The sequence below is a fragment of the Jaculus jaculus genome, chromosome 17, assembly GCF_020740685.1.
Source record: "Jaculus jaculus isolate mJacJac1 chromosome 17, mJacJac1.mat.Y.cur, whole genome shotgun sequence".
Taxonomy (NCBI): Eukaryota; Metazoa; Chordata; class Mammalia; order Rodentia; family Dipodidae; genus Jaculus; species Jaculus jaculus.
Window position 1 is genome coordinate 29,653,856 of NC_059118.1, and position 20,774 is coordinate 29,674,629.

A 20,774-nucleotide genomic window follows, 5' to 3' on the forward strand; every position below is an offset into this window, starting at 1 on the left:
ATGAGGATCACTGAGTTCAAGGCTAGTCTGGAACTACAGAGTGAGATCAAGATCACCCTGGCTTAGAATGAGACCCTTCCTCCAAAAACGAAATAAAATAAAATAAAATAAAAAATCACACACACACACACACACACACACACACACACATACACACACACACAATAGCAACAACAACAAAAAAGAATTTAAGAGATTATGCAGGGCACAATGTCCAACTCTACGTTTTTCTGGAAGATACCATGACACAGGGCAGAGTCTAGGACCCCTTTTCACATTCTCTTCCCTGGTTTCCTGATTTTTATTTATGTATCTTTTTTAATTTGAGAGCAGCAAACAGAGAGAGGAAGAGGCAGACAGAGAGAGAAGGGGTACACCAGGACCTCCAGCCATTGCAAATGAACTCCAGATGCATGCACCACCTTTTGCACCCGGCTTACATGGGTCCTGGGGAATTGAGCCTCGAACCAGGGTCCTTCGGCTTCACAGGCAAGCACTTAACCACTAAGCCATCTATCCAGCCCTGGTTTTCTGATTTATAACATCAGCTGTGCTGAGGAAAAAATCAAAACTATGCAGGGCTTTAGTACCTTCCACAGAACTCACAGCTGAGAAGAGAAGAGTTTTATTGACATGAGCAGAGACCCCTTTATCCTTCATGTACTGCTTCTTGTGAGCCGTTGGGCAGAGATGTGTAGCCATGGTGAAGATCCCTGGTGTGCTCAGAAGGGTCTTCATGCTTTCTGTGACAATTCATCGTCTAAGATGTCTCCATATCCTGTCTGCAGCTTGGCCTCAAAGGTCAAAGTGAGATGAGCATCTACAGTGGGTAACCTAATCCACAGCCTAATGAATTTTTTCTGAAATATGGCTGCCTTGTCTTCTTTACCGAAGAAAACATCTTTTAGTTCTTTCATGTCCTAACTTGCTGTGGCATCAAGGTGCACATATACATATTAGCTGTTTTCATTGAAAGTACATTCACATATGATCCAGTGTAGTTAGATTACACTAGCCACATCCCAGTGTCATGGTACATTCAACAATGGCTTCCAGTTAATAGTGGTGAGGAAAGAGGGAAGTAGTGTGAATATAAAGGCCACTGGGACAGATGCTTTTTGTCATCTGAACTTGAACACGTGGGAATCTAGCCAGGAGTGTTACAGTTTCCTAGTTAGACCCTCAAAGCCTGATTCTGTAGCCTGTTTGCTGTAGAGATTACTCAGTACATTTTAGATGGTTTATGGACACTACATCACCATGTCCTGGCTGTTCAAGGATCTCACTGCAGCTCAAGAGTGGGACTAAGGCTTATGGAAATTGTCTTTCACTATTTTATAATGGGATTGTTTTATATTAAAAATTTGCTATGCTGTGCATATGTATGAATGATGAAGGTTTTGGATGGTATCAAGGGGTTCCCCTGAATTTTAAATTTGTAATGAAGTCTCTTTCAAATAAAGTTTTGCAAATTTAAACAAAATTATGATCTGGGGAGATGGCTCAGCAGTTGAAGGTGCTTGCAAAGCCTTCCAGGCCAGTTTCAAATCCCCAGGACCCATATAGCCAGATACTCAGAAAGGTGGTGCATGGGTTAGAGAAATGGGTTAGCAGTTACGGTGCTTGCCTGCAAAGCCAAAGGACCCAGGTTCATATTCCCCAGTATCTGCATGAAGCCAGATGCACAAAGTGGCTCTTGCATCTGGATTTCATTTGCAGTGGCTGGAGGCCCTGGTGTGCCCATTCTCTCTATATATATATCTGCTTCTTTCTCTCTTTTCCTCTATCTCTCTCACTCAAAGAAGTAAATATATTTTTTAAAAAAGAAAGAAGCTGGGTGTGGTGGTGCATACCTTTAAAATCCCAGCACTTGGGTAGTAACAAGTTTGAAAAATAATTTTAAATAAATTATTGATTTATTTGCATGAGAGAGAATGGATTGGTACACCAGGTCATCTTGCCTACAAATGAACTCCCGATGCATGTGCCACTGTGTGCATCTGGCTGTACATGGGTACTGGAAATCAGACCCTGGCCATAGGCTTTGCAAGGAAGTTACTTTTAAGTGCTGAGTCATTTCCCTAGTCCTCAATTTGCATAAGGCATTTTTTTTAATTTTTTGTTTATTTTTATTTATTTATTTGAGAGTGACAGACAGAGAGAGAAAGAGGCAGATATAGAGAGCGAGAGAGAATGGGCATGGCAGGGCCTCCAGCCACTGCAAACGAACTCCAGAGGTGTGCGCCCCTTGTGCATCTGGCTAATGTGGGTCCTAGGGAATCGAGCCTCGAACCGGGGTCCTTAGGCTTCACGCTTAACCACGCAAGGCAGTGTTTTTATTTAAGATGATTGTGTGAATTTGGGGGGGAGTATTGATTGATTGATTGACTGTTATGATCACATATTATTTTCAACCATAAAGTTTTGGGGTGGGGAATCTTATTTTTCAGGTTGAAGCACTCAATAAGTTAAAAACTTTAAATAGCTTAATCAAATTAAATGCAATGAAGCTAAACAGAGCTAAAGGGAAGGAGGCCATGCATACTTGTTTAAAACAGAATGCTTATCGGGAAGCCCTTTCTGATCTGCAGTCACCCCTGAATCCGTGTGTCATCCTCTCCGAACTCTAGTAAGTAACCGCATTTGCTTTGCACAATGAGCCTCTTGTGAAAATGGCAGTGCAGAAAAGATTTCTGAATCACTGCATTAGGGAACCTGGGTTCAGTTTTCAGCCCTAATAAGTAAATATAGAAATAATAATCAGGACAGTTACTTATATTCAATAGTACATGCACTTTTCAGCTAAATGTATCTGTCAAGTTGGTAAAAGTTATTACAAGTTCATTTCCCTTTTAATTACATGCAATTAACTTTGTTTAGTTAGCTGGGCATGGTGGCTCATGCCTTTAATCCCAACACTGGGGAAGCAGAGGTAGGAGAATCACCACGAGTTTGAGGCCAGCCCGAGACTATGAAAGGAGCTCCAGGTCAGCATGGGTGGGCTAGAATGAAACCCTACCTCAAAAGAAAAATTGTTTTGTTTTGTTTTGTTTTGTGAGGCAGACCTCATGTAGCTCAGGCTGGTCTTGGACTCATGATCTTCCTGCCTGCTGAGCACTGAGATTACAGATATGTGTTACTGTAGCAGGCAGATTCAGGTTACTGAGATGAACTTCCAGACCGGGCACAGTTATGGAGGAAGGGATTTATTGAAGCTTACAGGTCCAGGGGAAGTTCCATAATGGCAGAAGAAGCTGGCCTGCTTCACAGGACCAAGCAGAGACAGAGAAGTACAAGCCTAAAGCCAAAAGCCACACAGCACACTGCAGGAACTACAGCTAGGCACACTTTGCATATCTTTAGATTGAAATCTGAAAACTACCACCACACCTTTAAATCACCCAGTGGCATTGCCTCCAGCCAGGTAGCCAGCAGATGCAAACTACAAACAATAAAGAAGTGAATATATTGGGGGCCATCTATTCAAACCACCACAGTTACCATATCTGGCTTTATTATAAATTTTGAAGAATTGAAAATCTATAGGAACAGTATTAGAAACCATGATCAATTCTTTAATGACAAACTTCCTACTTTGAAATGAGATTTAAAAAATTATTTTAGAAACTAACTTTCTCATTCATACAGATATAGAAAATAGTAATGTTTATTAGTAGAAGTATTCAAATTAATCTCTCCTTTAAAAAATAAAGTATTTTTGCCGGACATGGTGGTGCACGCCTTTAATACCCATATTCAGGAGGCAGAGATAGGAGGATTACCAAGGGTTCAAGGTCACCATGAGACTGCATAATGAATTCCAGGTCAGCCTGGGCTAGAGCAAGACCCTACCTTGGAAAAGAAAAAAATTTAAAAAGTATTTTTATATTCCTTATAGTCCATATGGAGTATTTTTATGTTTTATTTTTTATTTATTAGAGAGGCAGGAAGAAAGTGGGTATGGCAGGGCTTTAAAGTATTAATTTATTTATTTATGAGAGAGAGAGAATGAGCGGGTGTGTCAAGACCTCCAGCTACTGCCGACAGACTCCATACTCATGAGCCGTCTTGTGTATCTGGCTTACATGGGTCCTGTGGAATCGAAACCTGGGTCTTTAGTCTTCACAGGCAAGTGCCTTAACTGCTAAGCCCTTCAGCCACTGGAATTTTTTTTATATGTGGTAAGATTTTACTCATAAATTTAATAAAGATAAAACTAGGTGTGGTGGCACATGCCTTTAGTCCCAGCACTAGGGAGGCAGAGGTAAATGGATCACTGAGTTCAAGGTCACCCCAAGACTACATAGTGCATTCCAGGTGAGCCTGGATTTGAGTGAAACCCTAACTCAAAAAAAAAAAAAAAAAGGGCTGGAGAGATGGCTTAGTGGTTAAGATGCTTGCCTGCGAAGCCTAAGAATGCATGTTCGAATCTCCAGGTCCCATGTAGCCAGATGCATAGTGACACAGGCATGCAATGTCACACATGCAAACGAGGGGCTCACACATCTGGAGTTTGTTCACAGTGGCTGAAAGGCCCTGGCATACCCGTTCTCCCTCCCTCCCTCCCTCCCTGTTTTTCTCTTAACCAAAAAAAAAAAAAAAAAAAAAAGCCAGGTGTGGTGGTATATGCTTTTAATCCCTTCGGAGGCAGAGGTAGGAGGATCACTGTGAGTTCATGGCCACCCTGAGACTACATAATGAATTCCAGGTCAAATAAAAGTAAATAAAAATTTAAAAACAAACAAATAATTAAATGTTTATTTGTTTGTTTTAAGGTAGGTTCTCATTCTAGTTCAGGCTGACTTGGAATTTACCATGTAGTCTCAGGGTGGCTTCAAGCTCATGATGATCCTCCTACCCCTGCCTCCTGAGTGCTGGGATTAAAGGTGTGTGCCACCACACCCAGCAAATAATTAAATTTAATGAAGGTAAGTATAAGACAACAAGAAGTGGAGGTACTGGAAAGGGCAGTTCATGAGTTTTGAGTCCAGCTGTATGCCAACCAGAGTTCTCCTCAAGGTTCTACCCAGAGAAAGTGGTGAAACTCTGACTTCTGCAGTTTGTTTGTCCCTGAGGAAGGGTCTCACTCTAGCCCTGGCTAACTTGGAATTCACTATGTAGTCTCAGGGTGGCCTTGAACTCAACAGTGATCCTCCTACCTCTGCCTCTGGAGTGCTGCGATTAAAGGTGTGTGCCATCACACCTGGCAACTTCCGCAGATTTTAACAGAAGTAGGTGCGTGAGTTTCTACATTGACATATCAGGGAATTTTAATCTTGCTATATTGTCACATTGACATAGACTGATTTTCCTGTGTGTTGTTTGCAGTGTTGAAAAGTGCAAATACATGGATTCCAAAATGAAGCCTTTGTGGCTGGTATACAATAACAAGGTGTTTGGTGAAGATTCAGTTGGAGTGATTTTTAAAAATGGTGATGGTAAGTACTGAGGTTTTTTACAGTTCACATCAGAAAGGTTTGTGCAACGTGAAGCAACCAAGAAACAGCTGTCACTGGTAGAGGTCAAGTTTAGCATCTCCTCAAATCGCTTCTTTCTTCTTGGAAAATGAATGGCTTCTGTAGATCACTTACATTTAGTTTTCTAATAAACTTTCCCAATTTTCCCTATAGAACACAAAGTTGATCTACTCTTTTGGTAAAATGTTTTGTGGAAAAGCCTGGGATGTCCTGCATAACCCATTTCTGGACCCGAGGATGCTTCACGAGCAGCCATTTCCACCAGCTCCTCCTGTCTCTTCACTTTCTCTGTTAATCTCTAACCCCAGCTCGGGGCTCTGCTTTGGAATGTTTATGTGTCTACACTTTTTCATTCTGTTCTGAAGGTTCCAGGAACCACCTTGACAGACTTAAAACAGAGTGTGGTGGTGTATGGCTGTAATCCTAGGAAGGTCATGAGTTTGAATAGGTTCACTGATTAGCATGTCACTGTTAACATTTGGAAAAGTAAAAACTGGACTGGAGAGATGGATCAGTGGTTACGACACTTGCCTGCAAAGCCTAACAGCTGGATTTAATTCCCCATTACCTACATAAAGCCAGATGCACAAAAGTAGCACATTTATCTAGAGTTTGCAGTGGCTGGAAGCCCTGGCATGCCTGTATATATCCTCATATTTTCTTTTTCTCTCTTCTTGCAAATTATACATACATACACACATACATACATACATACATACTAAAAACTGTCTTTGGCTAGAAGGTTTTGAGTTAAAGGCCAGTCTGAGTTATAAAAGGAAACCCTATCTTAAAACAGTAACAATAGCTGCTTAAGATACAAATATTCTGAGAGGAGAAGAAGGAATATGTAAAGTAAATTGGTGATTCTTTTGTAAATGATGGACAATATATTGAAGATATTCATATATTACTAACAGATTTTATCCCTACATGTAATATTATAAAACATTTGAATAAATGTTTTAAAAAGGCTTGCAAAAGACAAGAATACTTCAATACTGTATCTCTAGTCTTGTTTCACTGATAGCATTATTGAGGTCACTGCCATAGTTTTTATGTTTAATTAAAATATTTCATGACTCACACTTTATAAAAGAAATGCCTCTGAAGTAATCACACCAACTGAGAGGCAGTCATTACTGGCTGTGTGACGGTAAGCATGCCCTATACCTTGTTGGTTCTTTGTTTCCATGAAGATTACACATCTGTTTGCTGGTTATTAAGGGAATTGAGAAAGTAAATGTGTTTCTTCTAAAATATACTTAAACTTTTTTATAGTGAACTCACGGCAGTTTATATCTTTAGTGTTTAAGACAGTGTCTTGCTGTGCAGCCCATGCCAGCCTGGGCCTTGCTCTGTAGTCCAGGCTTGTCTTCAAGTAGCAGTTGTACCTTAGCCTCCCCGTGCTGGGGCTACAGGATTGTGCCAACATACCCTGCTCTTATGATGTTGTGCTAGACATTCTAACCTGTTTGATTATACTGAGAAGTAACTTGACACAGGGTCTGACTGTGTAGTCCAGGCTGCCATCAAACTGTCAATCTTCTTGCTTCAGCCGCCCGAGTAGTGGGATCTGGACACATAATACCCCTTATTTGTATGTTTAATAAGGAATTCCTATACAGCCTTAAAAGTAAAAAAAGAACATTAATGTAATATATGAAGTACAAATACAGTGTGATACCAACAGTTTTACAGTATCCCAGCAATTAACACAGTAGTTTCTACATGGTAAATAGTTAAAGATAGTTTATACAGTCTGGACAGATGGCTCAGGTGGTTTAAGGCACTTGGAAAACCTGATAATCCAGGTTTAAGTCACCAGTACCCATATAAAGCTAGATGCACAAAGTAACACATGCATCTGGAGTTTATTCTCAGTGACAGGATGCCCTGATACACTCATACTCACTCACTCTGTCCTCTCCTCCATTCTCTCTCTTTCTGAAAAAATATATTTTTAAGGCAGTTTTGGGCTAGAAAGATGGCTTAGCAATTAAGGTGCTTGCCTTGTGAAGCCTAAGGACTCAGATTCCATTCCCCTGTATACACATAAGCCAGATGCACAAGGTGGTGCATGCATTTGGTGTTCTTTTGCAGTGGCTGGGGTTTGTTTGTAGCCCTGGCATGCCTATTCTCTTTGCCTCTTCTTCTCTCTCTCAAATAATAAATAAAAATATTAAGAAGGCTGGGCGTGGTGGCACACGCCTTTAATCCCAGCACTCGGGAGGCAGAGGTAGGAGGATCACCATGAGTTCAAGGCCTCCCTGAGATGACAGTTAATTCCAGGTCAGCCTGGACCAGAGTGAGACCCTACCTCGAAAAACCAAAATAAATAAATAAATAAAAAATAAAAAGAGAATTTTTACTTAATTTCAAAATGTTACAGGGACATGCTAATCATTGAGCCTATTCAACATAGTGATATGTTCAACGCTTAACATTTTTGTAGAAAAACAAGCACGTTTGTTAAAGGTTTTATTAAATCTGCCTAATAATGAATTAATGAATAGCAGCACAATACAGAAAGTACATATAATTGAATAGACTTTTGTCCCTTAGATTTACGACAAGATATGCTAACACTCCAAATGCTGCGCTTGATGGATTTACTCTGGAAAGAAGCTGGTCTGGATCTTCGGTGAGATTTCTGGCAAATTTGTTTTCTATTTTGTGTTACATTCCTCCATAGTAAAATTTCTAAAACTCCTCTTTAAAAAAATAATTGTATTTATTAATTGTCAAGAAAAGAGAGAGGAGGGAATGGGTGTACCAGGGCCTCCAGCGTATATGATCTCCAAATGCATGCACTACTTTGTGCATGTGGTTTGCTTTGCAGGCAAGCACCTTAGCCACTAACCCATCTCTCCAGTCCTAATACTTCTCTCTTTTAAAATATTTTTATTCATTTATTTGCCATCAGAGAGAGAGAATGGGCATGGCTGTGCCTCTTGCTACTGCAAACTCCAAACAAAAGTGTCATTTTGTGCATCTGGCTTTACTTGGGTGTGGGGAATTGAACACCAGCTGGCAGGCTTTGCAAGCAAGTGCCTTTAACCATTGTACCATCTTTTTAGGCCCTTAGTTTTTTTCATGCAATTTTTCTTTTCTGTTTGTTGTTCTAAAAGCTTCCTATATCTGCATTGTCATGTCTTTCCCAATTTGGGGAAATTTTTCTTCTGTCATTTTGTTGAAAATGCCTACTAAGCCTCTGGATTGAAATTCTTCTATTATACCCTGAATTCTTATGTTTGATCTTTTCATATTTCCCCAGATGTCTTGAAATTCCCATTCATACCTTCCTGTTAGCTTGTCTTTCTCTTTGTTGGACCTTATTAGATCTGCTACCTGGTCTTCCAGTTTAGATACTGTGCTTTCTCCTTCATCCATTCTACTGGTGAGACTTTCCACAGAGCTTTTGTTTGGTTGGTTGGTTTTTCTAGGTAAGGTCTCACTCTAGCTCAGGACCTGGAGTTCACTATGTAGTTTCAGGGTAGCCTTGAACTCACGGCGATCCTCCTGCTTCTGCCTCCTGAGTGCTGGGATTAAAGGCATGAGCCACCACACCTGGCTCCACAGAGTTTTTTATTTGACTGACTATGCTTTTCAGAGCTAGAATTTCTGCCTGGTTTTTCTTTTGCATTTCTATTTTCTTACTCCTATCTTGTAATGACCTCCTTATTTCATTAAGCTGGTTTCCTATGTTCTCTTGGAATTCCTTCACAAGTTTGTTTTCTTTTTTGATTCCTTTGATTTGAGTATAGATAAAATCATTTTTTTTTTAATCTTTGTCAGGCATTTCATCTAAAACAATCTCATTGGGAGCCATTTCTGGTGGATTTATAATTTTTGGTGGGATTATCTTGTCTTGATTTTTTCTTGTTTGTTTCTTGTATTATAATGTTGCGATTTTTGCATCCTGTGTTGATTTGATGCTTCAGTTTCCTAATAATCTGTGGTGCTTTTAGATTTGGAAATCTGACTTTATGTACCTTCAGAGTAGAAGTTTAAGGTGCCCAGTGTAGCTCCTACACTCCAGTCCAAATGTGGAAACTGAGAAAGAGAATGTTGAGTTTGCCTGCTATTCAAGAATTCTAGTGAGCTGGGTGGAGTAATTTACTGGCAAATTCTAAAATTCAACTGAGCAATATACACATTCAATAAAAACCAGCAAGGAGTATGTGAGTGTGGGGGTTGAAACAAACAGATAACCTTATAAAGCCACAATCCCTAAGGGGGTATGTTGCTTCACACCCTTAATACTGTCAGTTGGGAGGTTGAGATGTCTGTCCTGAATTGGGTTCCAGGTCAGCCTGGAAAATCAGACCCTGCCTCCAATAATGACAGAAGCAAAAGACAGAGGCCCTGTGAATCTGAAAACATCAAAGGCAACAATCATCAACCCCCAAATATAGCTTAATTGAGAATGGTAAAGCCAATGAAGAATAAATATATAACCTATAACCTGCCCTGACATGGAAAGAGAGATTAGCACTTCCAGTGCAGGCCTATGTACCTGCTTTTTTGTGTCAGCCTTGTTACCTTTTGGGGTGGCTTCCAGTCTCACCAATGCTGAGTGCCCACCTCGATCCCTCCGTGCTATGCTGTGGAGCTAGTGCTCTGATCAGCTTTGCTGGCTGCCCTGCCCCTGGGGACTAAATGATTCCTGGAAGGTTCACAGTTCCTAATGGTTGGGAATGGAAGAGCGCAGGAAGCGTGGAGTTGTACTGGAACTGCTTAGCTTGTTCACAAGTATTTTTTTTAGTAGCTTCTTAGCAGATGTCTGCTGTCTCCCCGTCAGGTTTCTTGACTTTGCAAGGAGGCTGATGAGGTTGGAGAATCCCCTTGCTTGGTCTCTGCTCCTGCAGCTTGGCACCAGGCAGGTGTGCAATCTCACCAATAGCACAGAACGGGGCCACAATTGCCTCAGTGGCATTCTGGCTATTTTCCTCCTTTCTAGTGAATCTTGGTCTCTCCTGTTTCTCTGCTTGTCCAATAAAAACCTATACACCTTCACTTTTCAGAAGAAGAGTATATTTTGCTGTGGTTTTTTTTGTTTTTTGGTGTTTTTTTTTTTTTTTTTTTTTTTTTGGTTTTTCGAGGTAGGGTCTCACTCTGTTCCAGGCTGACCTGGAATTAACTCTGTAGTCTCAGGGTGGCCTTGAACTCACGGTGATCCTCCTACCTCTGCCTCCTGAGTGCTGGGATTAAAGGCGTGCGCCACCACGCCTGGCTAAAATTGCTGTGGTTTTGCTTAAATCCCTTGCTAGGCTGGTTTGGCATGGCTCCTATGCCATCTTACACAGAAGTCCCACTCCCTTTTTTATAAAGGAAGGGTTTCATTTTGTGTGTGTGTGTTTATGTGGTTACATGCATGCATGCTGTATATTCATTTTGTGCCTGTGTATATGCACACATGTGTGAAGGTCAAGGGTCAATGTTGAGTATCCTTCTTCATCACTTTCCATTGTAGTTTGTGTGTGTGTGTGTGTGTGTTTTGTTTTTTTGAGGTAGGGTTTCACTGTAGCTCAGACTGACCTGGAATTAACTATGTAGCCTCAGGGTGGCCTCGAACTCACAGCAATCCTCCTACCTCTGCCTCCCGAGTGTCGGGATTAAAGGTGTGTGCCACCATGTCCAGCTTCCATTGTATTTTTTTGAGACAGTCTCTCACTGAGTCTGGAACTGAACAATTTTAGCTAGACTAGCTGGCCAGTGAGCTGCAAGTACTGTCCTATCTGAGTCCCCAGTGCTGGGAACTACCACACTCAGCTGTTATGTGGCCACTGGGATCCAGACTTACCCTTTTTTATTCAGAATTTTTATCCCTGAACATAACTTAATTTGATCACAATCTCCTATTACTTATTTTTCACCTTACCCCTCTAATCCCCCATTTTTTTCTAACAAGTTCCTCTTCTGTTTTGATTTTTTCCCCCCTTCTCCATCATTCATGTCAAAATGTTGATGGGCCCAGTTTGTCATGCAAGTCTCGTGGAAGTTATGACATCCACTATGAGGTCATGGAGGCAGCAGTCACCTACATCTGGAGAACAGAGTTGCAAAGTGCTTCTCCTTACCCTGTGGCTTTACATTTTCCGACCCCTCTTCTGCAGTGTGCACTAAGTCTTGGAGTGCACGATAGAGCTGTCTCCCTTAGCTCTGAGCACTCAACAACCACTTATTCTCAGAACTTTGACAAGTTTTGAGTTTCTGTTATAGGCTACCATCTGCAAAAAGAAGCTTCTTTGGCTGGCAGTGAGAGCAGTGCTAATTTGTGGGCATAAACATAATACAAATTTTTAGGACCAATTTGGTAGACACAACATATCCTTTTAGTGAAACACCAGAAGCAGCTTCCCCCAGGATCTGGGATTAGGTCCTTCCTCATGTGTGGCAAGCACTTTTCTCCCAAACCATCTCCCCAACTCCTGGTAAATATACCTTATTGACACACAACCATTTTTTATCATCATTTTAAAAATATATTTTATTGATTTATTTGAGAGAGTAGAAAGTGAGAAAGAGAATAGATGCACCATTGCCTGCAGCTACTGCAAACGAACTCCAGATGCAGGTGCTCCCTGGTGCATCTGGCTTAGTTGGGTCCTAGAGAATCGAATTGGGATCCTTTTGCTTTGCAGGCAACTGCCTTAACCACTCAGACATCTCTCCAACCTTCTTTATTATCATTACTATCAGTGGCTTCTTTTGTACTCCAATAGCAGAGTTAGTCTACAGTGCTTAAAAAATCTGACCCCTCTTAAATGTTTTCTCATCTTTCCTGTATAAAGGAAACTACAGGGAAATGTTTTTAGCAGTGTGATCTTATGACAACAGGAGAAGGAGAAAAGCTTCAAGCTAAGGTTCAGTAACTCATTTGTTCTTTCTAGTTATTGGCTAGCTTGCACAGTGATCTCCTTTGCTGATAGCAAATTTGGCACATAGATGAGCCTTGTTGACTTATGAGCATGAGCTGAAGGCTTGGTGTTACCTTTTTTAGTCATACTGACTTAATTGAAAATCCCAACCAAGCCACTTTCACTTAATTTTGATTTTTATCCATCCCAGCCAAAGTTAAAACACATTTAGCCTCAAATGAAGTTCAGGTAAAGGGAAGTGGCCATTTATAGGAGTGCTAGAAATAAACGTGGCTTACTGATGGGAAACATTGTGTGTCTGACAACAAAAAGGAACTTAGATGTCCAGTAAGATTTTTGCTGACTTTTTGTCCTCTGACCTCTTGTGTTTTTTTTTTTTTTTTTTAAGTGAAGGAGTTCTTTTTAAGTTCTTTCAAACTCCTGTCTTTTTCTCACCAATCCTTTTTATATTGTTTCTATAAATATCTACACTGTAGTGTTCCTGTTGTTTGTTTTTCTTTTGGACAGCTGTTTAGGTTAAATTGGGTCATGAAGCACACATTGTTTAAAGTTCAAACTCAAATATTTAGGTACCCTCTATACTTTACCATTTTGATATTTGTAACACTGCCTTTGTTACATAAATGAACATTCATATTGTTCATTTAAATTTTTCACTGATCTCTTATAATACTCTGCTTTTCGAGGCAAATTAGAGCATTTATATACCATCACAATGTTGACATGCCTTGACATCTTTTGCTTCGCATATAGTAGTAGTCAGCTTTGCCTGTCATTTACATGTAAATCACTCTGGCATTTGGTAGACTTGACAGTCCCCTTCACACTCTTGCCCTGATGAATAAATCTGAAATACATTTTGAGGTAGTTTTCTTCATTCAGTTTAACATCTGAGTTTCACCGATGCATTTACTTCCCTCTTAGAGATTTATGCAGAAGTTAGAAGGTATTTAGTGATCCTGCTACTAGGCAGATTCAGGTGAAGGGAGAATGAAAATAATGAAAGCATGAGGTACCAGGAGAATTTACACTTTGTCCTCGTCTGAGGTCCTCTCAGACGTAGATTCAAATGGCAGAGTAAGAATATGAGGCCACCAACTCCCCTCCAGTAAGAATGCATCTCATTCTACATTCTTGCTTTAGTATGCAAGGTAACCTTACTTCTTATGTCAGAAAGTATGAGGAAGGAGGGTAAACCTTACTAAAGTGTCATCATGTCCTTATGTCCTTTATAAAGAGTATAGAAGGTCTGTGCAAAAGAGGCCAGATAAAGTATAAAGTGGTCAGGGCTCCAAAAGTTTGTCCCCAGCTTGACTTCTGTCAAACTGTCTTGCTGACAAGGATGTTTTTTCCTTCCCATTGTGAATGTTCCTCCTTAAGTTACTGAATGCTTTCATCGTTGCTTGCTTTTAAAGAGGAAGTTGTTGGACTGGTGCCTAGTTGGGCTGTAAGTGGGGGCAAGGAGATGCAGGAAAGCAAGAGAGTGCACTTTAACCCGAAGGTGCTTGCTTCACGCATGTTGAGTAATGATAAGAAGAAGGGGCATCGGTGAAAACATTAATGCTCTACAGTTGCCTTTCTTATTAAGAGGTAAACTTAGAAAAGGAAATAAATGAATAATGTAGATGGTTATCAATCTGCCAGAATGTAATTTGATGGTTCTGTTTAAGAGTACATAAAACAGTTACATTCATCTTTGGAAGAAATTTTAGAAACTTATAAAATACTCTGTTATCTGACTGTTACACATGCCAACACAGTCACTCCCTTTCTTCTCCCCACTCCTTTCCTCTTATCTGTTGAAGTCACAGGACCCTGCATGGTCTTTGCAGTATGGACTCCATCTTTTCATTTACTCTTAAGCTCCACATTTGCTCTTTCAGCTGTGGCCATTCCTCATATAAGTAACATACATATTGCACTTGTGGGGGGGGGGGGGTTCAATGTAGGATCTCAGTCTAGTCCAGGATGAATGGCCTTGAATCCACCTACCTCTGCCTCGCAAGTGCTGGGATTAAAGGTGTGCGCCACCACACCCAGCTACATACTGCACTTTTGTACTTTGTGAGCCCTGTCATTTCTGAATCACTATCTGATACCTGACAGAGTGTTTGCTGCATAACTGCACCCAGATATTTATGGAGCTCTTGTCCTTCACTTTTTTTGAGGTAAGATTTCATGTAGCCCAGGCTGGCCTCAAATGGATTTATTTTAAAAATTGTAATATTTTTTTCAATATTTTATTTATTAGTTTATTTTGAAAGAGAGGCACATAGAGAGAATGGGCATACCAGAGCCTCTAGCCACTACAAACTCCAGACACATGCACCACCTTGTGGATCTGGCTTACATGGGTACTGGGGAATTGAACCTGGGTCTTTGTGGCTTTGCAGGCAAGTGCTTTAACCTCTAAGCCATCTCTCCAGCCCTATTTTTAAACTTAAATTAAATTAAAGCTAATTATTCAGGAAAGAAAGAGGCAGAAAGAGGGGGGGACAGGGAAGGAGGGAGAGTGGAAGGGAATGGGTACTCCATGGCCTCTGGCCACTGCAAAGGGACTTGAGATGCATATGCTACCTTGTGCATCTGGCTTATGTGGGTACTGGGGAATCAAACCTGGGTCCTTAGGCTTCTCAGGCAAGTGCTTCAACTGCTAAAGCATCTCTCCAGCCCTCCGAGAACTTATTGTGCAGCTGAGTGTGAACTCGTACTCCTAACACTCTAACCAGCAGCTCCCAAGTGCTGGGATTATGGGTACATGTCATCACTCCCAGCTTCCTTCATAGTTCTTGCTTTTTCTATAGTTAACCTGATGTTTATTTGAAACTTCCAAGATATTTCATTTCATTACTAAGTTACTGCTCCAAGTATTTTATTTATTTACGAGAACATTTGGATGCACCAGGACCTCCTGCTGCTATAAAAGAACTCCAGCTGAGCATGATGGTGCATGCCTTTAATCCCAGCACTCGGGAGGCAGAGGAAGGAGGATTGCCATGAGTTCAAGGCCACCCTGAGACTCCGTAGTGAATTCCCGGTCAGCCTGGGCTACAGTGAGACCCTACCTCGAAAAACCAAGGGAAAAAAAAAAGAACTCTAGATGCATGCATCATTTTGTGCATCTGGCTTTACATGGATACTGGGGAAATGAACTCAGGAGGAAATCTTTACAAGCAAGTGCCTTTATCATTGATCCTCTCGTCTGCCCTTAAATTTTATTTACTTATTAATTATTTGGGGGTATTATTTCATGTAGCACAAGCTGACCTTGAACTTGCTGTGTAAGCAAGGCTGACCTTGAACTCCTGATCCTCCTGCCCCCATGTGCTATCATTATAGGCATGTAACACCCTGCCATGCTCAAGTTGCTCTATTTTATAATACTGTTTTTGGGGCTAGGAAGATGGATCAGCAGCTAAAGGTGCTGGATTGCAAAGCCTGCCAGCCGAGGTTCAATTCCCCAACAACCACATCATTTCAGTAAGGCCTATAACAGTGGGAGGTGAAGCCTGGAGAACCTAAGATCTTAAGCCAGACTCCTTTGCAGCAGCAAGAGACCCTATCTCAAAGAAGAGGGAACACAGACAACTCTGCCATGGCATGCTGCCTTCCCCACCCATACATGTGCAAATAATTTTTTTGTTCTTTTTTTTTTTTTTTTAATTTATTTGAGAGTGACAGAGAGAGAAAGAGGCAGAGAGAGAGAATGGCACACCAGGGCTTCCAGCCACTGCAAATGAACTCCAGACGTGTGCGCCCCTTGTGCATCTGGCTAACGTAGGTCCTGGGAAATCAAGCCTCAAACTGGGGTTCTTAGGCTTCACAGGCAAGCGCTTAACTGCTAAGCCATCTCTCCTGCTCCACAAATAATTTTTTTAAGCCAGGTGTGGTAGTGCATACCTTTAATCCCAGCACTTCGGAGGCAGGGGCAAGAGGATCACTGTGAGTTCAAGGCTACCTTGAGACTACATAGTGCCTTCCAAGTCAGTCTGGGCTAGAGCAAGGCCCTACCTCAAAACAACAACAACAAAGGCCTGGAGAGATGGTTTAGCTCTTAAGACACTTGGCTGGAAAGCCAAAGTACCTAGGTTCAATTCTCTAGGACCCATGTAAGCCATGTGCATCTGGAGTCTATTTGCAGTGGCTGGAGGCCCTGGTGTACCCAGTCTCTCTCTACATATATCTACCTCTTTCTCTCTTTCCAGTAAATAATTTAAAAAAAAATGTTTTTTCAAAAAAATACTGTTCTGCCAGGCATGGTGGTGCATACCTTGTTTGTTTGTTTTTCAAGATAGGGTCTCACTGTAGCCCAGGCTGACCTGTAATTCACTATGTCATCTCAGGCTGGCCTCAAACTCACAGCGATCCTCCTCCCTCTGCCTCCCTAATGCTGGGATTAAAGGCATCACCATGCCCTGTGCATATATGTTCAAGGCCAGCCTGGGGCTACAGAGTGAGTTATGGCTCAGCCTGGGCTAGAATGAGACTCTGCCTTGAAATAAACAAACAGGCCAGGGATTTTGGCACTCCTTTTTAATCCCAGCACTCTGAGGCAGAGGGAGGAGGATCATTGTGTAGGCCAGACTACAAGAGTAAAAATTCCAGGTCAGCTTGGACTAGAATGAGACCCTCCCTTTAAAAAAAAAAAAGAGAGAGAGAGAAAGAGAAAAATAAAAATAAAAAGAAAGAAATAAGTTAACACAGTTCTTAGAATATGAGAGAAAAGTATTTGCACACCAAAATAAGAAAGAAAATGCTTTCTGCTCCCCCCCCCCCCGTGTGTGCGCGTGCATGCGCAACCTTATCCTGCGTTAGGACAGAGATCGATATTAGCTAATTTCTCCAGTTGCTCTCTATCCTGTTGTTGGAGATGGGTCTCTTGGTTAGCCTAGAGTTCATGTATTTGGCTACACAAACTAGACCAAGCCAAAGGGGATCCTCCTCTCTCTGCCTTCCCGCATTGGTATTTTAGGCACATGCTGTGCCCAGCATTTTACATAGATGCTAGGAATCTGAGCTCAGGTCCTCGTGCTTACACAGCAGGTACTTTACTCACTGAGACCTCTCTCCAGACCAGGATAAAGTTTAAAGTATTTTATTTTTATTTATGTAGTTGTGAGAAGAAGAGAGAGAGAAAATGGGCACGTCAGGGCCTCCAGCTGCTGCAAACGAACTCCAGACGCATACGCCACCTTGTGCATCTGGCTAACGTGGGTCCTGGGGAGTTGAACCTGGGTCCTTAGGTTTTGTAGGCAAGCGCTGTAACCACTAAGCCATCTCTCCAGCCCCAGGGTAAAGTTTATAGCAAATAAATCAAATATTAGTTATGAGAAGAGCCAAAGATTACTGAAGCTGTGGGCGTGAAAATAAGGAGCTTTTCTTCTATCTGATATGATTTTGCCCATCAATACAAACAAATAAGAGTAGTTCATGAGAATAATTATACAGCTGCAACAATGGAACTCTTCTAAATTATTCCATATGTTGGCCAAGAGTTTTATTCCCTAACAGAGTGCATTGCAGCAGCAAGAGGGCCTGGTTCACCCATGCTCATACACTGTCTCTCTTTCTTAGATAAATAGAATTTTTTTTTATTTTTATTAACATTTTCCATGATTATAAAATATATCCCATGGTAATTCCCTCCCTCCCCAGCCCCACACTTTCCCATTTTAAATAGAAATTTTTAAACAATATTTTTAAAAATTTGCTTGCAAGTAGAAAGAGAATGAGCACATCATGGACTCTTGCTGCTGCAAATGAATTCCAGACAGATGTACAACTTTGTGCATCTGACTTTACATGGGTACTGGGGAATTGAACCCAGTCTGGCAGGGTTTCTAAGCATTGTCTTTAACCACTGAACCATCTCCCCAGCTCAATAATTTTTTTTTTCTTTTGGTTTTTTGAGGTAGGGTCTCATTCTAATCCAGGCTGAATTGGAATTCACTAGATATGTCAGGCTGACCTCAAACTCATAGCAATCCTCCTACCTCAGCTTTCCAAGTGCTGGGATTAAAGACATGCCACCATACTCAGCCCAATAAAAATATTTTTAAGAGCTGGAGAAATGGCTTACATAAGGTTAAAGTGCTTGCCTATGAAGCATAAGGACACAGGTTCGACCCCTGCCCTCAAGAATTCACATAAGCCAGTTCTCTCTCTCTCATAAAATAAAAATATTTTTAAAGATAAATAACTTTTGGTTGGGTATGGTGGCAGAATCCTTTAATCCTAGAATTTGGGAGGCCAAAATAGGAGGATTGCTGTAAGTTTGAGGTGAACCCAAGACTACATAGTGAATTCCCAGTCAGCCTGGGCTAGAGTAAGATCCTACCTCAAAAAAAAAAAAGATGGGGAGATTGCCTCAGTGGCTAAAGGCACTTTCTTGCAATGCCTGATGGCCAAGGTTCAATAACCAGTACCCATGTAAAGCCAAATTCACAAAGTGTCACATGCATCTATAGTTTGCTTGCAGTGGCTAGAGGCTCTGGTGCACCAATTCTCCCTCTCTGCTTGCAGATAAATAAATAGAAATATTTAACAAATAATAATAATAATTGTTATTATTTAAGGAACTGGAGAGTTGGCTCAGCGGTTCAGGTGCCTACCTGCAAAGCCTAATGCCTCAGGTTCAATTCCCCAGTATCCATGTAAAGCCAGATACACAAAGTGGCACATGCATCTGGAGTTTATTTGCAGCAGCTTGGAAGCCCTGGCAAGCCCATCCCCCCACCACCACCTTTGAAAATAAATAAGTAAAAATAAAAAATTAAAAGAAAAACTTACCAAATTAATATTTCTTCTTGTGGTGGTTTGATTCAGGTGTCCCCCATAAACTTAGGTGTTCTGAATGCTAGGTTCCCAGCTGATGGATATTTGGGAATTAATGCCTCCTGGAGGGAGTGTATTGTTGGGGGCGGGCTTATGGTCTTTATAGCCAGTTTCCCCATGCCAGTGTTTGGCACACCCTCCTGTTGCTGTGGTCCATCTTATGTTGGCCAGGGGGTGATGTCCACCCTCTGCTCATGCCATCGTTTTCCCCTGCCATCGTGGAGCTTCCCCTCGGGACTGTAAGCCAAAATAAATCTCTTTTTCCCAGAAGCTGCTCTTGGTTGGGTGATTTCTACCAGCAATGCAAACCGGACTGCAACACTTCTCTTTAGAAAAACATTGCTCCTTATGCCCTTTTTTTTGTCTTTCAGGATGCTGCCCTATGGATGCTTAGCAACAGGAGATCGCTCAGGTCTCATTGAAGTCGTAAGCACCTCAGAAACAATTGCTGACATTCAGCTGAACAGTAGCAATGTGGCTGCAGCCGCAGCCTTCAACAAAGATGCCCTTCTGAACTGGCTTAAAGAATACAATTCTGGGTTAGTTTGTTCTGTTTGATCATCTTTTGTACAAACAACCCAACAAATACCTGTTCACCAAGTAGAAGTTATATCTATGTTCCAGAGGAAATAGTTTTTTTTTTCTCTTGAGAGAGAGAGAGAATAGTGGTGCGCCATGGCCTCAGCACTGCAATCGAACTCCAGATGTTTGTGCCATATAGTGCACATGTGCCACCTTGCACTTCCTCCCCTTTGTGCATCTTTACATGGTATCTGGAGATAAATCAAACCTAGGTCCTTAGGCTTCATGGGCAAGCACCTTAACTGCCTATCCAGCCCTGTTTTTTGTCAAATTTTAGAAGCCTTGAAATATGTTACAGCCTAAACACTTTAAGTGTTTTCTTTTTTTTACTTTTTAAAAAATATTGCTTTATTTACTTATTTATTTGCAAGCAGAGAGAGATAGAAGAGAGACAGCCAGAGAGAATGGGCATGCCAAGGATTCTAGCCACTGCAAATGAGCTCATAGCTATCCTCTTACCTTTTCCTCCCAAGTGCTAGAGTTAAAGTATTCACCACCACACCTGGCTGAAGTAAAATGAGTCTCTGATTTCTTCAAACTAAAAAAACTGTTTAACATTGTGTTACTGGGCTCAGGATGTAGCTCAGATGGTAGAGTGCTTGCCTAGCATGCACAAGGCCCCAACTCCATTACCTAGCACCTTAAAGCAGGAGTGATGTTACATGTTTTAACCCCAGCACTTCAGAAAGTAGGCAGCAGCAGTTTGTTCTGCACCCACACACTATTTCCTGCAGTCCCAGTACCGTCGCCTGCATGGACTATCCCACCTGCCTAAGTTACAGACTGGGTAACATGCAAATTATACAGATGACATTTCAGGACTTTTAAGTATGAAGTAACAGGAATGTTATTTGTTTGGCTTATTAAAAAGTAGACCATTTAGTTGATAATTCTACTTCAGCTTTTATTATTTTTACCTGATTTCATATTTAAAGTAATCGGTTTCTGATCATGATTTTGTCATAGTTATGCTAAGGAGTTGATCTCAAAGGCACAAAAT

The 20,774-nt window shown here is 41.2% G+C and overlaps 1 protein-coding gene across 2 annotated transcripts in view; it reads left to right on the forward strand.

The window, feature by feature from the left end:
• Pik3cb (phosphatidylinositol-4,5-bisphosphate 3-kinase catalytic subunit beta) overlaps positions 1-20,774 on the forward strand; it is a 115,132-nt gene that overhangs the window by 87,093 nt on the left and 7,265 nt on the right. For both annotated transcript variants that reach the window (XM_004664363.3, XM_045136997.1), the window contains 4 exons: positions 2,451-2,629; positions 5,329-5,438; positions 8,040-8,118; positions 19,564-19,731. In XM_004664363.3, coding sequence (XP_004664420.1) covers positions 2,451-2,629; positions 5,329-5,438; positions 8,040-8,118; positions 19,564-19,731 — 536 coding nt within the window. The remainder of the gene's footprint in view (positions 1-2,450; positions 2,630-5,328; positions 5,439-8,039; positions 8,119-19,563; positions 19,732-20,774) is intronic.